The sequence below is a fragment of the Pocillopora damicornis genome, chromosome 11, assembly GCF_964200805.1.
Source record: "Pocillopora damicornis chromosome 11, jaPocDami1.2, whole genome shotgun sequence".
NCBI lineage: Eukaryota > Metazoa > Cnidaria > Anthozoa > Scleractinia > Pocilloporidae > Pocillopora > Pocillopora damicornis.
Window position 1 is genome coordinate 4,529,544 of NC_142680.1, and position 21,185 is coordinate 4,550,728.

Genomic DNA, 21,185 nt, shown 5'->3' on the forward strand with positions numbered 1-21,185 from the left:
GATGAAAAAACCGACACTCGAGCTTCCGTAACAACTATAAATACTGTAAAGAACTAAATGCATCATAGTTTAGAAATTAACATAAACTAATTTAAAAATAAGATTTACATGCATTGACGATATTCCTACAAACTATACAAAGACAAGCTTGGTTTTATGGCGAATGTGTAATTTTTTTGATTTGTCATGAATGGGTCTTATATTTCCGCACCCGTTAATTTACACGTATTCGTTTAGTTTTTCCACGTATCATCTCGACACAGTTATTTTCGCACTTTATGCAAATTACGCAGCCCTCAACATCTCATGTTTCACGCCCATTTTGGCGGTGTGTCATACTTTGCGTCAGTGTGTCATATTTTGCGTCATTCCTACGAGTGTTTTGTGTCTTGTGCATTCCTTCAGCATTTGGTAAGGTTTTTGTCTCGTGGTATCTTCACATTTATTTTTCCCGTCTTATATGTTAGTGCCTTTTTGTCGTTTTTCTGTTCCTTAGGAATTTACTTCTTCTTCACGTGCGAATTAAAGAGTAGTTAAATTGAGTGCTGAGTAAACGTGTTTGAGTGAAGAGGGCCCTTGACCCTTCACTTGAATAGTAAGAAAACAAAGACATCTTGCGTGACCGCATACCGTGACACAATCGAAACATGGTGCAGTTTAATCTCGAGCTTTGTTCCTGTGTACTTGTTCTCGCTGTATTTCTTCCTCTGGCTTCAGGTGAGTACCATATCATATTAAATGTACTCGAAAGGATTATTTTTATTTGAATACTACATTTAGCAGAAATGGTGGGATGTGTCTTTCAGTTTTGAGAGCTGGAGCTTAAGACTTCCGCGTACCATCGCAACTTAATCGCTAATGCAGTCAGCATTAAAACCAAAAAGATTAGAGTATTGTTTACTAATCTTGGGACAGATATACCAAGCTCTCTTTAAAAACAATCCTTTCCAAAGCATGTTTGGGAATGTGACCGACCAATTGAATAAATTTGGGTTGATTCGCTTCATTTACTAAATGCTAAAGCACGTTCAAGCTACTTGTGAACATTCAGTTCAAATAGTCCCTTAAATAAAACGACGCCAAGAACCTTTCTGTCGAAGAATTTATTCTCATCCATGAAAACCTTGGGTCTTGAAGCTAATAGAACAACCTGGTAGATAATCATGCTGAGGGTAAGTTTTAAAGTAATACTAATACAAGTCATTTAACTGAGATTTTGTCGTCGAACATATTTATTGCGACCGTCGTCAACTAAACTTCTACGCATGCCTCAGGCATTGACTGATTCCATGTCTGCCTCAGAAACGTGTCTTTTCCAATCTTGCGAAAATATTAATAATACATTATGCTTACATTACAGCTTAAGGAGAGCAAACAGATAATTGAAATTGTCTGTTTTTTCCAGTATTTTCCTATGAAACAATCATTATTCATTTCCGTTTCTCAAGCAACCGTGGCGATAAAATATCGAGCGTCGGACAGAAAGCGAATAGCTACCACTGCATTGACTGACTGGGGTCGCAAAATACCTATTTACAGTTACTGCACTTTTTCGAATAAGCACCCACTCTTTGATAAGTGTCCTCTCCCGAATAAGCGACCCCCTATCTCACTTTCTTCAATTACTAGTAGGGATACAAGGAAATCCTGTTTCTATTGCCACTTTATCTATAACATTTTAGGCTTCAACTACCGCCGCATCAGGACAGGAGAGTAGATTCTTTTCCGTTCCAGTTATGTTTACCTCCATGTGCTTGCAGAGTTCCTTTACAATTTTTAAATAAGCACACGGGCCTTTCGTTAAAGAAATACAGTTCTTTGAAATACTTTAAATAGAGTTTGGGTTGAAAGATGCAAAACAGAAATGATTTACTAAAACCTCAAACTTACATACTTCAGCTGGAATAAAAATGTTTTCACTGTAGATGAAATCAACTAGATCGTACATGAAAATTCTAAAAATCCCATTGATTTAACTATCACTGCCACATCCATAGTATCAAAGGGTGAAATTCAATCTGAACGACAAACCAACACACACTTATGTGATAACTATAAAAATACTGCAAAGAGCAAAATGCATTATTTAGAAATAAGCATAAACTGATTGAAAGCTCCAGATTTACATGTATTAGCGATAACGCTAGAAATTATGCAAATACGAGCTTGAGTGGCGAGGAAACAGACATGTTTTGTCGCATGAGCTTTCTGTTACAAAAGGTTGGTCAAGCAAAACAATCGTGACCACATACCGTGACACACTCAATCAAAACATAACGCAGTTTAATCTCGAGCTTTGTTTCCGTTTAGTTGTTCACGCTGTATTTCTTCCTCTTGCTTCAGGTGAGCGCTGAAATTGTGCATTTACCCAAAAATTAAACTTATCTTTCATCTAAGGAAGGGTTAGAAACCCTGTTTTCCTGTGTCAAGTTAGTTAATAAATAAACCTTCAGGCGGTTGGTATGTCTGTAGCTGAGATATTGTCCGGAAAATAAATATTTGGCAAAGTAGCGAAGCTTGGAGGGCAAATGAGTAATTATGAGTAGAAACCCTCAGTCAAGGACATTATTAGTCGACATACCAGCAAGCCAGATAGAGCTTTATCATTATACAATCCCTCTATTAATGTATTGTACATTGAGCAACATATGGATCACTTTTCACCAGACTCTAAAAAACGAGTTCGTTTTTCTTCCACGCTTTGCAGCTCGTTAAATATGCACCATTAGCCACTTGTTAAATATCTGGACTTTTAACTAGAGGTACCCATTAGAGAGAATCAAGGCTTGCGCGTCCCTTTTACATCCAACCCTTTATCCCTGTTACAATTATAATTGTGAATATGTCATGATGCAAATGTAAATTTTGCTTCTATAGGGGCTTGTGTTGATTTTGACCTTGGAATGGGAGGTGGAACAATTCCAAATAGTGATATAACTGCTTCTTCTGAACAAAGTGCCAGCACACCAGCCATAAATGGTCGACTGAACTACACATCTGGATCATCATGGTGTGCACGAACAAGCGACACTAATCCATATCTACAGATTGATCTACAGGCAATTTATATCATCTGTGCTGTGTCCACTCAAGGGAATTCTCATGCAGATCAGTGGGTGAAGAATTACACATTACAATTTTCCACAAATGGGATAACTTGGACAGACTATAAGGAAAGTGGAAAAACCAAGGTAAATTGGAAATAGACTCTGAAGCATAGCTGCTACAGCTAGTTATATGCCAATAGAACATGGATTGTAAAGTCTGACAATATAGAATATCTTACAGGTAAAATAAGGCTTGTCCTAAGAATTGTTGATCTTAATAGTATTTAAACTATTTGTATTCTTATATCTGCTACGTTCTTAATTTGAGAAAAACACTATTGATGACTTGTGACTATTTTTTTGGTTCAAAGTTTCTGAGAGGAAATGATGACAGGAACTCAGAAAAGAAGCATGTTGTTTATGGAGTTTTAGCAAAACAACTGCGATTCCGGCCACGAACGCACCAGGCTGGGGTGTGTATGAGGACAGAGGTATTTGGAGTGAAAAAAAACCCAAGTGAGTTTGAAGCTTCGATGCATTTTTTGCATGTCTGCTATTATCGGGGGACCAGTATTGTTATCACATTGTAGGGTAGTCTAAGATACTCTTTTAATCTTTACGCAAGTTTTTCAAAGCATGTGAAATGAGAACAGCTGATAGAAAAAGACTGCATTTGAAGCTATTGTTTGGTACTTTAACCTATAGATCTATTGTTCTTTTTGTAAAGTTAATAATGCAAATTAATGACTTTAAAGTATCGGGTAAAAATACCAACTGAGTTGAGGTGAGAGTTGGTCTACAGATCTATAAAGATACATGGAGCCTCATCGTGGTCTCAACTTATAATTTATTTGGTAAACGAACATGTCTTATGCTTACACGTCCCACGACGCATGCATAAGACCGCAGACCTAATATGATTACAATTTGCATGGCACTATGAAGGCTGATTCTAAATTATTACCTTGCAGCTTGTGAAATGGAGGCCATTGGTCTGGCCAGTGGTGGTACAATTCCAGACAGCAGCTTCTCTGCCTCATCGCATTTTAATAATAAGTATTTACCCTCTTATGGTCGACTAAATGAAAATAAGCGGGGTTGGGCACCCAGGACTAATTCCAATCCTTCCGACTACCTCCAAATTGACCTTCTGTATGAGTATGTTATCTGTGCTGTTGCTACCCAAGGAGCTAATGGTATCAATGAGTGGACAAAAAACTACGAGATTCAGTTATCAGTGGATGGTACCACTATGGTTACCTACCAAGAAAACAATGCAGACAGGGTAAGTTTATATAAAAGTCATGTGAATATTCATGTAAGTTACAAAAAAGCCAATAGTATATAGGTCCTAGAACACTGTCTCAATTTTTTGAGTCAAGAGGAGGGAGGTAAAAGAAGTGTGTACCTGGTCAAGGCTCAGTCTTGTTGTTTAATAAAGTATGTAGTCTATAGCAAAGAAAATAAAATGATTGTGTGAAAGGGCTTTCGAAAAATCTTATTTTTCGGTGTTTGTCCAACCAGTGGTTCTCATATTGTAATCTCTCTCGAACTGTACCTCTCCCTTAGGCTATTCACCAGAAATGGTATACAGGGTCACATACCGGTGTTTTTGAGTTAGTTTTGTAACAATAGTAACTAGGTCTTTCAATAGCTATTATAGACGTGGAAGTAACTGATACTTAATAGTAGTCAATGAAGCAGTACTATTAAGAGTATTTTGACACAATTATTTCACATTTTTTATCATAAACTACAGGTCTTTCGCGGAAACTCAAATCAAAATGGCATCGTAAAAAACAATCTCCAGGAATTTGAAAGTGCAAAGTTTATCCGTTTTAAGCCAACGGCATATAGTGGCTTTAAAGCTCTGAGAGTGGAAGTTTATGGAATACTTCTAACAAAAGGTATTTATTTGCTCTTGTTTTTATCTCCCCCTGAGACAAAAATGAAGTCACATTATTCCAATTATTTGTGGAAGACAAGCCTAGGTAATTGTGCAGAGCTAGCTAACGGCGAGTTATCAACTATCCAATATTGATAGAGCCTTGTAATTGGTCAGGTGAAAATTTTTTAAAAAATAACTTTAAATTTATTGCTGACCATAAGAGATGAGAGAAAATGAAAATAAATAAATTTAGGTTTTTTTTAAAAGACTTAAATATCGTTTTAAAATTCTTGAATCCATTCTGCTAAGATCCTTCAGTTTCTCTTTCTGTTAAATTGAAAAAAACGTTTTGTTTAGATTATTATTTGTGCTTGATATGAAACAGTGTCTGATGTGATTTTAGCATTGTACATTGTAGATTCTGGAGCCCAGTGGGTTTTCATTACAACAGCATCATTTCTCTCCTTTTATGTAGAGCACGTCTTCACACTCGGGATACAAATAATGTATATTTAATGCATGTGCACAGTCCCATGATCCTTCACTTTGATCTGAGGAATATCTAAGGCTCTGTAAGGTCATGAGGGTGATTAATTTACATTCATATCACTAAATTAACTAAAAATTATTACAAGTAACTGTTGTTGTTTATTTCAGTTCCGTCACAACCTCCGGCAGCCTTCAAGTTAACTGCAAGCTCTTCTACCAGCATCACAGCTTCCTGGCAGTTGCCACCAGTCTTTGCCAGACATGGAAGAAACATTACAGGGTTTAAACTGTTCTACAAAAAGAAAGGTTCTGGTGGATCAGCAACAACCTTAACTATTAGCAAGGGATCGACATTAAGTAGAAATGTCATTGGGCTTGATAAGTTCACAGAATATGGATTTCAAGTCTTAGCATATACTCTTGATGGTGATGGACCAAAGAGCCCTGTTGAGGTGAAGAGAACTAAGGAAGATGGTATGTGATAGATGAAGGTGAAAGAGATAAAATGATCATAGTTGTTAATGGAAGAAATATTATTGAAGGGGAAAAATTGGGGACCTTGACAACCGACCGCTTAATACAGCATGAGTGCTTAATATGGTGTCGATTAATAAAGGCTCGAATGTATTACATTTTTAGAACGCACTACAAATGCTTTGGATTAATTGTTATTCAATCCACATACCTCCCATTATTTTATCAATAATCATATCATCTTTATTCTTCCAGCTCCTAGTGCACCAGTATCCTTGTCTTCTGTTGATGTGTCACCTACCAAATCGCACGGTCCAAGAATAACCTTGACTTGGATTGAGCCCGCAGAACCAAATGGAGTTATTAGAAGTTACACTTTGTTTTACAGTTACAATGGAAGTGCAGCGAGAGAGTTTTCTGGAATAGACAAGGATGCATTTAGTCACACAGTTGATGTGTTTGGTGGAGTGACTTATCAGTTTAATGTCACAGCTGTGACTATTAAACCTGGACCATATGAGACGATAACTGTAACTACCAGGACATATGGTAAACTTAACTTTCATATATTTGAAGCGACCATAACTTAGTTACTTCATGAAATCCTGTCTAACTTAAGCGAATCATTTATATCTTACCGTCATTTTGATCAATTTAACTCTTGAAGAAATGGTCTCGTTAATTCATGTAGTTAGTCTAAGCACTCTGTCATGAATCACCTTCTGAACTTGTAATCATACAGCTGTACTATCTCATTCGATAGGAACCCTTTTGTTGAGATACTAAGTGTTTATCTTTCTCACCAGCTCCTAGAGCTCCAGTTCCACATAATGTGACTGATGTTGAGGTTTCTGTGACAGCTGTTGATATTTTTCTGTGGCCAGTTGAACAAATTAATGGTCCAATAAGGTAATTATCAATAAGAATGTGATTTGCAGAATAACCTAAGGTTGACTAGGTCCTTCCTAATGATAAGGTAAGATTGCCAGCCGCTCCTCGAGAAATGAGGTCACGCTTCTTCCACGAAGTCTGGCTTGATGCATGCAGTGGAAATCAAGCAAAAGAGGCGCCAGATTCATGTGTTTCGAATTTTAAATCTTTAGGAAAAGTAATCCTCATCGCAGAGAAAGCTGTATCCTGCAATTTCTAACTGGGGAGAATTTCAAGGCAGTGCACATCGAATTGTCGAGGAAATGATGATCAGAATCGTTCTGGTAAATCGGCTGACAGCTTACAGAAGACCTCTAACCATACAGAAGTCTCTCATTGTGGTAGATTTAATTTTATCTCGGAAAAAGAACCTTTGTTTGACCCTTTTTACCTCTAGGAAGATTATGGTATGTTGTTGAAAGCAGAATAAATTCTAGCAAGAGGATTTAAGTCATTGATGCTAAGATCAAAATGTGATTAGAGGCTATATACAAATTGTCTTCATGACTCGGGCAAATTGTTTTTAATCTTTCAGTGCTTATCAAGCTATTGTTCTGAAAGTTGTCAATGATGTTGAAGAGCTTCCGGAAAATTATGATTCACAACTGAAAGCTGCCAGTGATGCAAAGAACGATGACGTGAACTTTTACATTGCTGCTGAGATAGGAAATGTCCCAGCGCTCAAAGGACCTTGGAAATTTACTGTTGGTGACGGTGAAAAAACTGGAAACTATTTGAATAAAGAACTTGAAAAAGGACAAAAGTACATTGTGTATGAGAGAGCTCTAACTAAAACCACGAAGGTATGTAGGCTATAACCTACGTCCCTCCATTACTCGTAGAACTGGGTTTAATGACCTTTTTGCAATCGATTTTAAAGAGTTTGCTACACAGTGGTCTAGTCTTTATTGCGGAGAAGATTGTTCGCACCACATTGTATGAGTTAACACAAAAACTAGGAGGAGGTCTAGTCTAAGCACATACTTTTCAGTCGTATTATTCTCACTACAGTTTTCCTCATTGTTTTTAAAGCACGGGCTTTTTTTGAAATGTGTGGTTTGTTTTTCGTATATTCTACAGGAAGTACTAAAAGGAGAAGTAGGGAGCGTTGCCAAAATTTCTATCACCCCGGCCATTACGGGTTTGTCCATATTACATTTAGCTTACCAACAAGTTACAGTTTATACGATTGTAGATTTACTTTTGTAATTCAAGGGGTTTTCTTTCATTGAACTAGTTTACTTCTTTTCAGTATACAGAGCCTGGTGTCTACATTTTCGTTTAGATAGTCTAGATCTACAAGCTAGTCTAAATCCATATCATCAACTATGAGCTTTCAAAGTTTATGCCAGAATTTGGCTCGCTCGGCCTGGTACCAAGCTAAATTTAAGGACAGTAGCGAGCTGCTAACAAAACTAAAGTGAATTTGAGGGAAACAATTGATAAATTGATGGCTAGGGTAGCCAAAGCCAAAAATGCGCAAATAAACCTAAACAGAACAATGATGGTTAAGAATAGAGAAGATTAACGCGGATTGGAATTAAAGAAGTTCCAAATTGTCGGTTAAATGTACTTTCCTCGAACCAGCATTTAAAACTTAAGACTTTTTCTTAGCATGAGTCAGCCGGTACCGCAGTTGGTAGTACGAGTCCGCAATCCAAGCCGACATCATTTTGGTCATTGCCGGTTGTGCGAGTGTTTTCTTGTGATGTCACTCGAACCTTCAAAACGATTTTCGGCCATGGTCGACTAAAATTATTTTCTTAAAAACCATTTTTGATTTTTTTATTACCAAATGTCTACCCTGAAATGCTATTTACGCTCTTCTTTCGTGGAAGGTGGAAGAGAGGAAAAGTCCAGCAGTTTTAATGTCGTTGCTGTTGCTGTACCTGCAGTTCTGTTGCTACTCCTTATACCAGCAGTTGTTGTTGCTGTGCTCTTATACCGGAGGTTTGTTTATTTTAAGACTGAATACTAATGACTGAGCGTAGAAAAAAGTATTGCAACCGAAAATTACACATCTTATCTTTTTTTTTTTTGTAGGAGAAGGCAGACAAGATCCCAAAGTTCCAGTGAAAGACCTGTCCAATTTGATGACCTTCAAAACGGTTATGAAAACCTTGGCGCGAGTACATCAAGTTTGGTTTATCAGAATGTAGGAGACAAACGTCTGTCATTTGAAGGTATGCTATAACATGGTTGATTGCCTATAGGGATTATCAAGCTACTGAAAAGTTCCATGTATGCGATTTCTTTACCCTAAAGGTATTAAACAACAGCCGGACGGTGGAGAGGAAGAGGCTACCTACAGTGAGGCTGACGATGGTAAGCCCAAACCAATTCCTGTGGCTAATTTTGAAAAATACTTCAAGAGAGGTTCTGAAAATGGTGCTATTGTACTGCGAGAGGAATATAAGGTGAGACGTTGGTTTTTCTGTGTGTTATTGTACGAGAGAACACTTGTAAATATTTCTCGATTTTTTTTTGTGTTGTTCCTTTTCGCAATAGGTGACTTGGTATTTGTGGTGGATTTTGTTGCAAGGGTCTCAAAAAGTGGTCACATCGAATCGTTTTTGATAAAAGCACATGTTTTGCAACTTAGTTTATACCTTTCTTAGAATTTACAGGGCGATATGCTGTTTCCTTGTGAGATTAGCAAGAGTAACAGAGGCAAGAACCGTTATGGAAACATCGTTTCATGTGAGTACATGTAAAGATTTTTTTGTTGTTTCTATCCAACGGTAACCAGGTAAAAAACCTTTAAGTTATATTAAATTAAAATAAGTTTCTAGTGCCTAGACCGTAACTAGCGCTGCCTCTGCAGTTAGTCTCTTTTAAGGCAATAATTATAAATTCCATAGCTCTCTGAATATAAAACTGTCAGTATCTCCAATCATTTCAAAGTTGGTGAGGTGGAAAGTGGTAAAATGGTTAAGTTTGAGTCAGAATTTCGCACCATACACTATGTTCAAAATTTATACGTATTTCACGCCATAAAAAAAAAAATTAAAAAAAAAAAAACTTAACAAGTTCCTAAATCACCGATTGTGTTAATTAACAGATGATCATTCTCGTGTTGTTTTGGAGGAAATAGAGGGTGATAAAAATTCCAGCTACATCAATGCAAGCTACATTCCGGTCAGTAACACAAAATACATATGCATATGACGACAAAACAACGACGGAGACAGGACGACACAATACGACTCGACACAAAACGAAACGGTACGACACGACAATACAAAGCAATATAACGGCGCGTCGACACTACTTGTTTGATGATGTATATAAATGAAGAGATAACAGATTAAACAGATATACAAATAAAACTCATTTTACCGTTCGGGCATCTTGAAAAAAAATCAGCATGAATATTTTCTGTTCTCTATCTGCAGTCTTGCATTACTCTTATGGGGTCATCTTTCATCCGTTATTGTTTAACTTCGACAGCAAATCTCATAACTTACATAATAAACGGCTGAGAAAGGCATGGAAAAGACATTATATAAATATTTTGAATACTTATAATTAATTTCAGTTAACTGTTACGGTATAACCTAACCGACAGAAAAACACTACAATCCTACAAACTCAACTACCTTATTAAACAACGAGTGATGTTCTTAATAAGGGGCGACTCCTAAAGGCAGTACAATAATTATGCTCAATGAACTTACTTAAGCCCCTTACAGTCTATATCTTAGCTCGCCGAACTCACAGTTTCCTCTAACTTTTCTTGAAATTAGCAATCTTCCACTTTAGCTCTCTCTCACGGTATAGCTTTCTAAACAGTCGGTGTCTCCTGACAACAACAACTACTACTACTACCACTGCATAACTAAGTCCTTCTATACATTTACACAGTGTTCCGGAACATTTCAGAAGCTTATAAAAGTACTATTTTAATAGTGTTACGTAATGACTGCGTGACTTGATGAAATGTTTTAGAAAGTTCTATGGTACACATGTCAGCATGAGTAAGCAGTCTGGAGAATTCAAGATGCTTATATTTACAACAACAATTACTCATAACATCAAGTTTCCTACTGTCTCTCCTTAGACCTACGACGAGGTCACCATGACTTATATCGCCACACAAGGTACAATTATCTGGAGGAGTCTCATAGAATCACACGTTAACACATGTCATTGTTTAACTGCTGTAGTGAACTCTGCTGCAATATAGAGTTAGAGAACTACAAAACGTCTCGCATAATAATTACTGTTGGTTTTATCTGGGTCTCCTTCAGTATATTTAACCGTGTACCCTCTGCAAATGGGACACCTCTGGAACTAACAAAAGCGTCCTTGAATAAAAGTTCCTTCGATTAACGTAATAGGTGCAAAAGTTATAGAAATTTCTTGCTTAGTTCGAACGATAGTTTCTGCATTATTAGGGGGCGAAGATTATAGCTCGTTGTTACGGGGTTCAGTCCCTTTATAGGGGTTTTCTGTGGCCTTTTTCTGGCCATTTTGGTTGTGCTAGCTTTCCTTTGTTACTCTGTTGGCAAAACCTCTCAGGAAAAAAAGAACATTTATAAATGTATTCAAGAAAGTTCCCACTGTCCTGAAAGAAAGACTTGTCCCATTGTTGTGTCAATGTTGTTAAATAGCTCATGGCTTTGTTAAATTACCACACGCTTCGCCATTCTTTAACAATATTCTGACTACTTGTAATTGGGTCATTAGGTCCAACTTCTACAACTGTCGATGATTTCTGGCGACTGGTCTGGCAGGAAAACTGTTCCACCATTGTGATGCTTACAAACCTGGTTGAGGGGGGAAAGGTAGACGTAGATCAGTTTTCAGTTTAACGTTCAACTTTATCCGGCGTTTCATTTATTTTGCATTTCCGTCGCTTCGTGAGTGGTCTGTAAAACTCGCACCATAAGCTTAACGTTAGAATAACGTCATGGGTTGCTACATATAGGCTCACATGCATTTTTTGTTGTTGTTGTCTTAACTGTAGGGTAAATGCGATCAGTATTGGCTAGATCACACTTCCAAATATGGTGCTTTCACAGTTACTCTTCAAAAGACTGAAACTTTCGCCGATTACGTCATCAGGTCATTGATTGTGACGAAGGTGGGGTGTCTTAATAAAATTGCTGTTTTTATATTTAGTACTTCCTTAAAGAATATGGCCTTAAGTGCTAAACAAAAAGTCCTAATCGTTTTAAGTATATACCTTTTGGGTGTGTTACATACCTAAAGAGTACATGGTAACAGTGCGCAAATTGCAATGCATCCGATCAAAGAAGCTGCAACCCACCGGCAGGGTGTATTTGTATTTGTACCGGTGGCGGATCTCAGTGGAGGGTACGGGGGATTCGGACGTCCCCCCTTCCACCCTTCCATCAGACTTTTTTACCACTTGACTCAAACCAATATTTTTCCAACTGCAGGATGAAATTAGAGTACTAAAAATTAAATCTTTAAATATCTTTTAGTTCATTAAGGCTGCTGAGTAAATAATAACACAAAATATGTGATGAAAACAGAAATGTGTCTTATGAATCAAAGTTTGGGCCCCCTGGATCTGTTTAGGCATGATCTCTGTTCCAACTAAAATTAAGTAATGGAATTAATCTTTCATTGAAAAATACTCGAAAATAATGACGTATTTTGGGCTCCTTCTATGACAACATCTTCAACCTGGGCGTGAATTTCCCCTCAGGATTCAGAAAAAATGAACGTGCACCAGTTTCATTACGTCACTTGGCCAGACAAAGGCGTCCCACAACATTCCACAGCTCTACTTGGATTTAGACAAAAGATTCATGCCAGACACCAGGCTACTGGTGGACCACTTCTTGTGCACTGCAGGTAAAGAGCACAGAAAAATTTCAAGACTTAAAGTTAACGGCTTCATATTTACAAACTATTATTATTTGGGTTAAGGTTCTTCTGCAGATTTTCTAATTAAAACTTTTCTTTTCTAAGGATAACGATAAAAATTTTTTCTTAATATACCTCCATGTGTGTAAATTACCAAGGCCCTCCATCAACCAATCCCTTACCCTCGAGAGTCGCCCAATCGTGCTTAAAATAACTAACAATTTTAACAGGGCTTTTCAGTTGGTTGTCGTAAAACCAAAACCAAAGCAATCCCAACATCCAATGCGACGGAAGCTCGACATCATGAGGAACAAATGAGGACTCAAAGTAAATACAAGGAAACTACTCAATGTGCAAGTCACCTTGTCGTGTTTGATCAGTGCGAGTTTCCATACTTAAAAAAAGGGTTGATTGTTTTCCTTCGCCTCTTCCCTTCATATTTTTTAACAATAAGAATTGTTAATTATCTCTATTGTTACCCTGGTACAGTGCTGGCGTTGGTCGAACTGGCGCATACATTGCTATCGACGCTATGTTGGAGAGTGCTGAGAAGATTAAAACTGTGTTCATACAGAATTACGTGCAAGTAATGCGTAGATCTCGTCCTCACATGGTGCAGAAAGATGTAAGCAATTTCAACCGCTTTCCATAAGAATAACAGCAGCATAAGTCCTTTTTATTTTGAGCTTAGTTATTTCACGGTTCGTCGTGCTCCACGGTTATTGTGAGGATCGTCGTAAGCCAGTTATGATTTCGATAAAACGCCTAAATGATTTCAGAGTCCACCTTCTTGAAACCACCATCTTCAAATTTAGAAAATCTAATCGTTCTCGATATGACTTTATCCGAATTGATATATAAATATATATATCAAATAGATATATAGATTAATGTATATATATAGACATATACCAAAAGCCGTTTGTCTCATCACTACTCTGTCTCTGCATAAAACCAGTGCGCTTTCTTGCTCCAAAAACTGTTCGTTCAGTCCAACAATATTAGTATTGATTTTACCTCTGTATAGGAACAGTATGTTTTCCTGCATCAAGCAGTGATGGAGGCCTTGGTATGTGGAAATACAGAGATTATCCCTCAGGACCTACGAATTGTGATGAACAAGCTTTCCATGGTGCATAAACCATCCAAAAAGACTGGATATGAACGAGAGTTTAAGGTAACTAGCAACTATTTCTAATAAATACATTTCGCTTTGTTGCGAAATTAGACTTAAATACCAATAAGACAGCTTATTGCTTTATCCTGAAGATTCTTTTAAAGACTTCTCTGTTTGATATTGTTAACATCACATTCATGTCTTATTTACACTTTTCAAGACAGCTAATCTCCACAAACTAACGATTGTGTCTCGCTCACAAGTGATCATTGACTCAATTATCAAATCACAAGAAACTGCTCTAGCTTGAAGAAGAAGGCAATAACTCAGTTCGGTAAGAAACAGAAACGGCCGAGGAACTAACATGAAAGCGGGACGGCCAAAGGTTGGCTTAAGATGGTGTCCCCAAATTAGTAAGGGATTTGTTCCCTGGCTAGACGGTTTTTGACACTTTAATAAAGTTTCTATTCTATTCTATTCTATTCTATTCTATAAGATAAAAAAGATGAAAAGGGTTTTCAAAGGACAAACTGAAAGATGCAAAAATAATCACTTACATCTTTTGATACTTTTGTCATAGCGCTTGGAACTTGTAACAGACGCCCAGGCTTCTCAAGAGGAAGCAAAGGAAGCATTTCTGCCTGAAAACGCTGTCAAGAACAGATTCCCCAACACTGTTCCGCGTAAGTGTCACCTTGTCTTACTTTGCAGTCTTTCAAGAATGTCAAACAAGATTTCTGCTCACTCCTGTGTTATTTCCTAATGGAGCCCTAAACCAAGTGGTGTCTCATTCGGTCTGAAACCTTACGAGTGGTCAACGAAATTGAAAGACCCCAATCAATGTAAAATTTGTTAGTCACGAGTAGATTACAGATTGGACGACACAAAGTTTTGTTACCAAACGATCAAAGTTTTCACAAACTTTGGGAACAAATTAGCCATTGATCGATCATAGTCACGGCAGAAATATTTCAGTTTACTTATATACACGAGAAAATAAACCCATAGTCTAGATAATAATGCGCGAAAATGCAAATACTTTTCAATAAAGCAGGCTTTCACACAATTCAGCCGCCAACCATCAATCATTCTCTATAATTTTGTTAGTTTTGATAAAGAAAGGTCATAGCCTACAAGGTATTATGAAGTCGTACTGCGATGACCCAAACAAATAAAATTTTATAGGTTCGAGTCATGGCTAAAGTCACTGTGTTGTGTTTAAGGACAACTTGGGTAAACTTCACACGAAGGGAACCCAAATTGGCGTGAAATCAAGGTTTCTAAGACAGCGTAGGACTTGGAATAAAGAAATATATCCAGGTTAACTAAAATGCGTAAAGTTCGACCATTGGTATCCTAAAATTCCATACCAAATTTCAGGTGGCGCCACACATCGAATGTTTCCAAACGATAGATCTAAGACAATCTTTATAATTATTGTTTGGTATGTTTTTTGTCTGCATAAACGCCTTTATGTCGATTTTACACTAGTGGACGATGCTCGAGTGCACTTACAAGCTTCCTCACAAGAAGAGAGTTACATCAATGCCTCATATGTGGATGTAAGTGCAAAAATGCCTTCTTATAAGATATTTTTGGTAATATATATTCTGTTTATTTATTAATTGAACACAAAACATCGCAAGTACGAAATTTAAAAATAGTCAATCAATAATACAGAAGAATAGCAATATTACATGAATTCACAAATCAAAAAAAAGATTTAAAAAAATGTTTAATCAATGTAGCGACGAAACCTAATAAAGGCGAGGAGCTCATAAAATAAGTATTCCCAACATGTTGATTTGAAGAAAAAACTCAGTAGCTTCAAGTTCTCTAGAAAGCTTTCTAGTGCAACGTGTCCATATGTTTTGAATTTGTTCAATCTATAAGTATATATTCTCTTCCAGTATTTTCTTTTTGGGTAAAGAGGTACTGTTATTCTTTTCGTATTGGTATACTCGTGTTGCTTAACTTGACGTCCACATTTTCTTTTGAACTTTTATTTTTCAGGACTATAGAGAACGGAATTCATACATCCTGACTCAAGCGCCATTAGAAAACACCATTAAAGACTTCTGGCTGATGATTTCTTTGTATAATATTGGCACAGTTGTAATGTTGAATAACTTGAAAGAAGGAAGGCAGGTACGAATCATGACATGTTTCTGAAAAGCACTAAACAACACTCTTTGCTACGTATTTTCAACCAAGAAATGTACAGAACCTGCCTAAACTATGATGTTAAAGCTCTAATGATTTATATCAAAACAGCCACTGATATGGGCAACTGATGGAAATCTCTGGAGAACTTTGATAGAATGCCACTATACGTTAAAAGGTGGCAAAAATAATGGGACAAAACACCTCTAAAGCATCAATTAACGCAGTGAAACTAATATGCTCTCAAAAACTATCCGGCAAAGTGTAACTTTCCCGCTGAGACTCTTTGACTAAACCGCTGTCACTTGTAAATACGATACTCGTCTGCGTTACTGGCTGGCGAAATGAAAACTTCCAAATATTTAGAGCACATGTCACTCTAGTTCGGATATCCTCTCAACACCTTTAGACTGAAGAAGCTTTATCGTCGAGGGAAAGTAACATTTTACAACGATTGACCACGGAAAAGTTGGAACTCTTTACTGGAAAATCCTTGCAACCCCTTTTTTTAGACCACGATATTAAGTATATATAATTATATCACGGATCAAACATGTAGCACTGTTTTTCTTTTTGTAGAGTTACCCAAAATACTGGCCAAGTGAGGGATCCGCCAGGTATGGTGTAGTCACTGTTCAGCTTTTGTCCCAAGAAAACTCGAACAATATAACTACCAGACGATTTACCTTAGAGAATGCAGCGGTACGGTTTGTTTGTACAAGTATTTTAAAGTTTTCTGTTCTTTAGGTAGTTTGGAGCGAACTTCTTCCCATACCAATGGTTGCGGTTTGCTTGTACTAGTATTCGAAGGTTCCCTGTGTTATGGGTAGTTTCGATGAAACTATAATCAATACCAACAGAAAGTGTTTATATATTTTCAACGCGTGTGATTTATGTTAATGAAAGGTGGATGGTTTGACCTTAACTCTTTCAATATCAGGAGAGACCACTCTGTAAATTCTCCTGACATTATCGATACAGTGTCTAAAGGATATTATTTGATTTAACACTAGAATTTCCGCTGAACTTATGCATTATTATGGAATCGAGTTTGTTTGCTCGCTTTTCAATATTCAATGTTTCACTCCACATAAACAAGCTAATCCTTCATTTAAAGTTAATTTTTTAATAGGCATCTGTTTTGAAGAATGGTGTGAATTTCTTCCTATTTTAATTTGTTTTTTCAGTCTCATGACAGGAAGTCAACTATACAGCATATACAGTACACCGGTTGGGCCGATGGAAACTCGTGCCCAGATCCCAAGGAGATACTTGAACTAATGAATGCTGTACAACAGTCTCAGCAGCAATCAGGAGATGGAGTCATTGTTTTTCAGTGCAGGTAAAGAGCGCTCTTTAAGTAAAGAGTTCTCTAGATGTTATCATATTTTTGAATGGATTACTACATATAACCCTAAAACGTTAAAAGTTATGGTTATTGATACAGAGCTTAAGCAGCGATCTTTTTAAGACACCGCTTTAGCATTTTAAACCAAACCGCGCCAACGAAAAATATTGTTTGAACACCAAAAATGATAATTTTAACTTCTGGTTGCCGTCTGCTTCCCAAAAACATCTGTGCTTAAGCTCCCTAATGTTTTACTCGGCACATATGTCATGCCCGAATTGCTCATAGTCAGTTTGTTAGACATTATACTAATAAATGACCAAATATTTATTTTTTCTACAGAATAGTAGAAGGTTTAAATGGTTAATGTAGATGACCTTATCTAGCGTAGACAGTGTTATTGGTTGAACATGTCTGAAAAAAGTAGACACTTGACTCGCTAAATTAAAGGCTAACAAGAATCAAGGCAAGAAACTGCAACACGAATAGACAATCGTGTTCTTTTCATTTTTTCTTAATAGTTACCCGTTTTATCTTTCTATAGTGATGGTATTGGCCGCAGTGGCTGTGTAGCTACCATAATTTCAGTGATCGAACGAGTCAAGATTGAACAAACAGTTGATGTTCTCCAGACTGTAAAACTAGTTCGAGCAAAGAGACCAGGTGCTGTCAACACCCTTGTAAGTTGACAAATGTCATAATCCATTGTTATAACTTTACTCATGTCTAGATTGCCAGAGGAAAAACAGGGGAACTCCACTCCGGCGTTTTAATACCGGGAGTAGGGGCCCTCCAAGGTACGCCTGACTTTATCAAAACACGGAACTTTGCTTCGAAGAATTAGAATTGAATTTCTTTACTGTTCAGTCATTTCTTTTGGGTTCTGAGAAAATAACATGGTCACTTTGCTGAGCGCTCACAGATCAATAGCGTTATTTTTCGTGATCCTAAGGAGTGTTTTTACGTTTTCATCTTTTAGGAGCAGTACATGTTTTGTTACAAAACAGTTCTGGCTTACTTAGACTCTTTCAGCACCTACTCAAACTTTGCGGAATGTTAAAAAGCATTGTAAAGTATAAAACAGATTTGATAGAAAGAAGTGATGCACATCCTGGGTGTTTTTACAAAGCTGTTCTCTCCTTTTTTTTTCCCTCGTATTCAAATTTTTTGTAACAAATTATATATGCCTCTACGAGGAAGGCCTTTCCCTATAATATTTTTAAAGGTTTTCCTTAATTATTTTTGTAAAAAGAGTAGACCAGGTAAACGTACAGGTATCTGAAGAGGTTCACTGTTTGATAGCTGATAGATTTACATCAGATTTTGCTATAGTAACTTGGGACACAGACATGTGTCTCTACAGGGCTTAGGACAACGGCAATTATCGTACTTTTTAAGTTATTCCATTAAGATAAAGAGAGATAGGTGTATGTAAAATAATTCAAAATACAAAGGTATCCCATTAAGGAAAAGAGGTATGTATGTAAAAGTAGACAAAGTATTCAAATAGTTTAATTTATTACGTTTCATCGAGTTTTGTGTTTTCTTATAGGTTAATGGTAAAGGAGAACCTTTTATAACTTAGATATATCATAGTATATATTCCTCTTAAATGTTTCATTGAAGCTTTAGAGGTGTCTTTACGTTTCAAAAGCGTTGAATCAAAAATGGAAGTTTGTCTTTTTAATTTTATAGTTTGGTTTAATGGGACAGTTTGCCCTTTTTTTGCATTTAATTCCCTTACCTGGAGTTAATTTTTCATAATGTTAAATTCATAAATTATACGAGATGGTCACATAACTTTAAAAAAATAGTATTTTTTTTCTCAGAAATTAGAAATAATTTTGTATAGAGTTATATTTTTAGTAATATAATTATAAACTAATATAAGTCAAAGGTGTAAAGCGCATTAAGTGGTCTGATATTCAGCCATTGTATATTTTTACTAAAGTAAAGGATAAAATTTATATAGAGTTGAGGATATATATTAATAAATTCAATGACTGATTGATTGATTGACTGAAATGTGTTTATATATTCACCCATCTTATAGTTAACCTTTCTATCTACATTGTGTGAATTTTGGAGTGATCTACCAGCAGTTTCTTATTTAATATTCCTCTTAAGAGTTTGAACTGATCTCGTTTATTTTCATTGCGTTCGACTGTTAGTTTATGAAGATGTAGTCAAAGAGAACCTTCATCGATGAAACTATCTGACGTTGAAGCAAAAGAAAATAAACTGACTAAACCCAATTCCTTGGTAAATTCCACTACAGTTATTTATAGAAAATCTCTCCGAAGGAAGTCTCTTATCTGAGACATCCGCATGAAAGATCAATTCGATCTGTATTCTGAATGAATATAATAACGAACAGCGAAAAGAGAAGTTTTGTCGATGAAAACGACTTAGCACTCTATACGCTAACATTTCAAGTTTTTGCTCGATAATTCATAGTACAGACGTCTGGGGAAACAGAATTCCATTTTCGTTGAAAACCTTGCGGAATCGCATCTATCTTCATACAGATGAGGAACGTCGTTTGAACTTAAGCTTGGCCTAATGAGGCAGTAATTTTGAAGAAAGTGACATGTGGATGGTTGAAATTTTGAAAAGGTGGTAAGGAAAGGAAATGGAAAAAAAAAGACACGAGAATGTGTCACGAGAAGAAGGAGCTCTGAGCCAGAAAACGTGAATAAAGGTGCGGACTTATCCACCCGCGCCCACGCAACATCTGCGTCCTTGCAGTGCGATCGCTATCTTGACTTCAAACATGAGCGCGCGGTCTTTTTTCAAGTTCTCAGTAAGTAAATGAAAAACCACAATAATGACACATATAAAAGCATTGGCCAATATAACTAGCCCTTTTTTTTATATTGTTACACATTTTCTGTGGCTGTTATGTCCAGGCAAAGTTCTTGTGATTTATAGCCTTTAAGTGACGTCGCGTTAACATTTCAAAGATAATAATGTTCAAACTCTCTTCTCAGTCAGGGTTGTAAATATAATTTATTGCTTATTTATCGTACCAAGCTACTTTTTAAAAAACAAATATCCTTTCCAAAGCATGTAAGGGAATATGAAAAAACGATTGAATAAATTTGGGTTTATGCGTTTCATTTACTTGATGCTAATGATATATATTCAAGTTAATTATGAACATTCAGTCCAAACAGTCCCTCGAGGCATGAACACGCCATGAATCATTCTGACGAAAAATTCGTTCTCATTCTTGTGGGTTTTGAAGCCATTGAAACTACCTGGTGGAGAATAAAACTAAGGGTAAGTTTAAATAAAATACAAATAAGTCAATGAATTGAGATTTTGTTGTCAAAAATAACTATTTACATCATCGTTAACTGAACAATAGACTCGCTGCTTTCACTCATTTCATGTCTACCTCGAAGAAGCGTGGCTTTCCCTTTCTTCTGAATAAAACCTTCGCTTCTTGTGCAAAAATTGACCTTCTTGAGAACAACCATTAATTTAAAACTATCTTTTCCCAGTTTATTGTTCAGCCACAGCTTGAAATTGCAATGAATCAATCCTTATTTGTTTGCGTTTCTCAGGCTAACAAGGTGCGCGATTCACACGTGCGCACACCCGCGGCAAGGGAGCGAAGCCATTTGCTTCTGTCCTCGCACGTCCCGCATATAACTGTCTCGCGGCCTGTGTTCGCTGTTTTTAATGACTTGCTACAAACACGATAATTTATCGAGCGTCGAACAACATTTAAATGTACCTTACAATTTCACCGAAAATTACTTTGAAAACCTGTAATAATCATTTAAATAAAAATTTGAAAATATATTCTGCGTTGGTCGGCATAGAAGCGATGAGGTGCTAAAATTTTACTCTGGCTTACCTCAACTAGAACAGCTTTCTATTATA

General features: G+C 36.7%; 1 protein-coding gene across 3 annotated transcripts; it reads left to right on the plus strand.

Annotated features, from left to right (window-relative positions):
- Positions 1-410: 410 nt before the first annotated feature.
- LOC149037118 (receptor-type tyrosine-protein phosphatase kappa-like) lies at positions 411-20,413 on the plus strand. Of its 3 annotated transcripts, none has more exons than XR_016180945.1 (28): positions 411-717; positions 2,878-3,191; positions 3,419-3,563; positions 4,019-4,332; positions 4,807-4,954; positions 5,593-5,898; positions 6,154-6,447; positions 6,705-6,807; positions 7,364-7,631; positions 7,909-7,969; positions 8,667-8,778; positions 8,872-9,011; positions 9,094-9,245; positions 9,447-9,528; positions 9,890-9,966; positions 10,889-10,928; positions 11,518-11,615; positions 11,798-11,914; positions 12,506-12,654; positions 13,156-13,291; positions 13,694-13,843; positions 14,364-14,466; positions 15,275-15,345; positions 15,797-15,931; positions 16,526-16,563; positions 17,134-17,288; positions 17,839-17,974; positions 18,274-18,978. XR_016180945.1 is itself a non-coding variant. In XM_089186908.1 (28 exons), the coding sequence occupies exons 1-28, from the start codon at positions 648-650 to the stop codon at positions 18,352-18,354; spliced, it is 4,080 nt and encodes a 1,359-aa protein (XP_089043034.1). In that variant the 5' UTR covers positions 411-647; the 3' UTR covers positions 18,355-20,413. The 3 variants fall into 3 exon arrangements, 1 of the variants encoding a protein (XP_089043034.1); XM_089186908.1 differs by having other exon boundaries at positions 16,526-16,648; positions 18,274-20,413; XR_016180946.1 differs by lacking the exon at positions 15,275-15,345 and having other exon boundaries at positions 16,526-16,648.
- The last annotated feature ends 772 nt before the right edge of the window (positions 20,414-21,185 follow it).

Excerpts from the sequence above, each read along its gene's own strand:
- LOC149037118 (XM_089186908.1), top strand. The coding sequence starts at position 648 with ATGGTGCAGTTTAATCTCGAGCTTTGTTCCTGTGTACTTGTTCTCGCT. Across the intron at positions 7,970-8,666 it reads TATCACCCCGGCCATTACGG|GTGGAAGAGAGGAAAAGTCC; the intron begins GTTTGTCCATAT and ends CTTTCGTGGAAG. Across the intron at positions 13,292-13,693 it reads CTCACATGGTGCAGAAAGAT|GAACAGTATGTTTTCCTGCA; the intron begins GTAAGCAATTTC and ends ACCTCTGTATAG.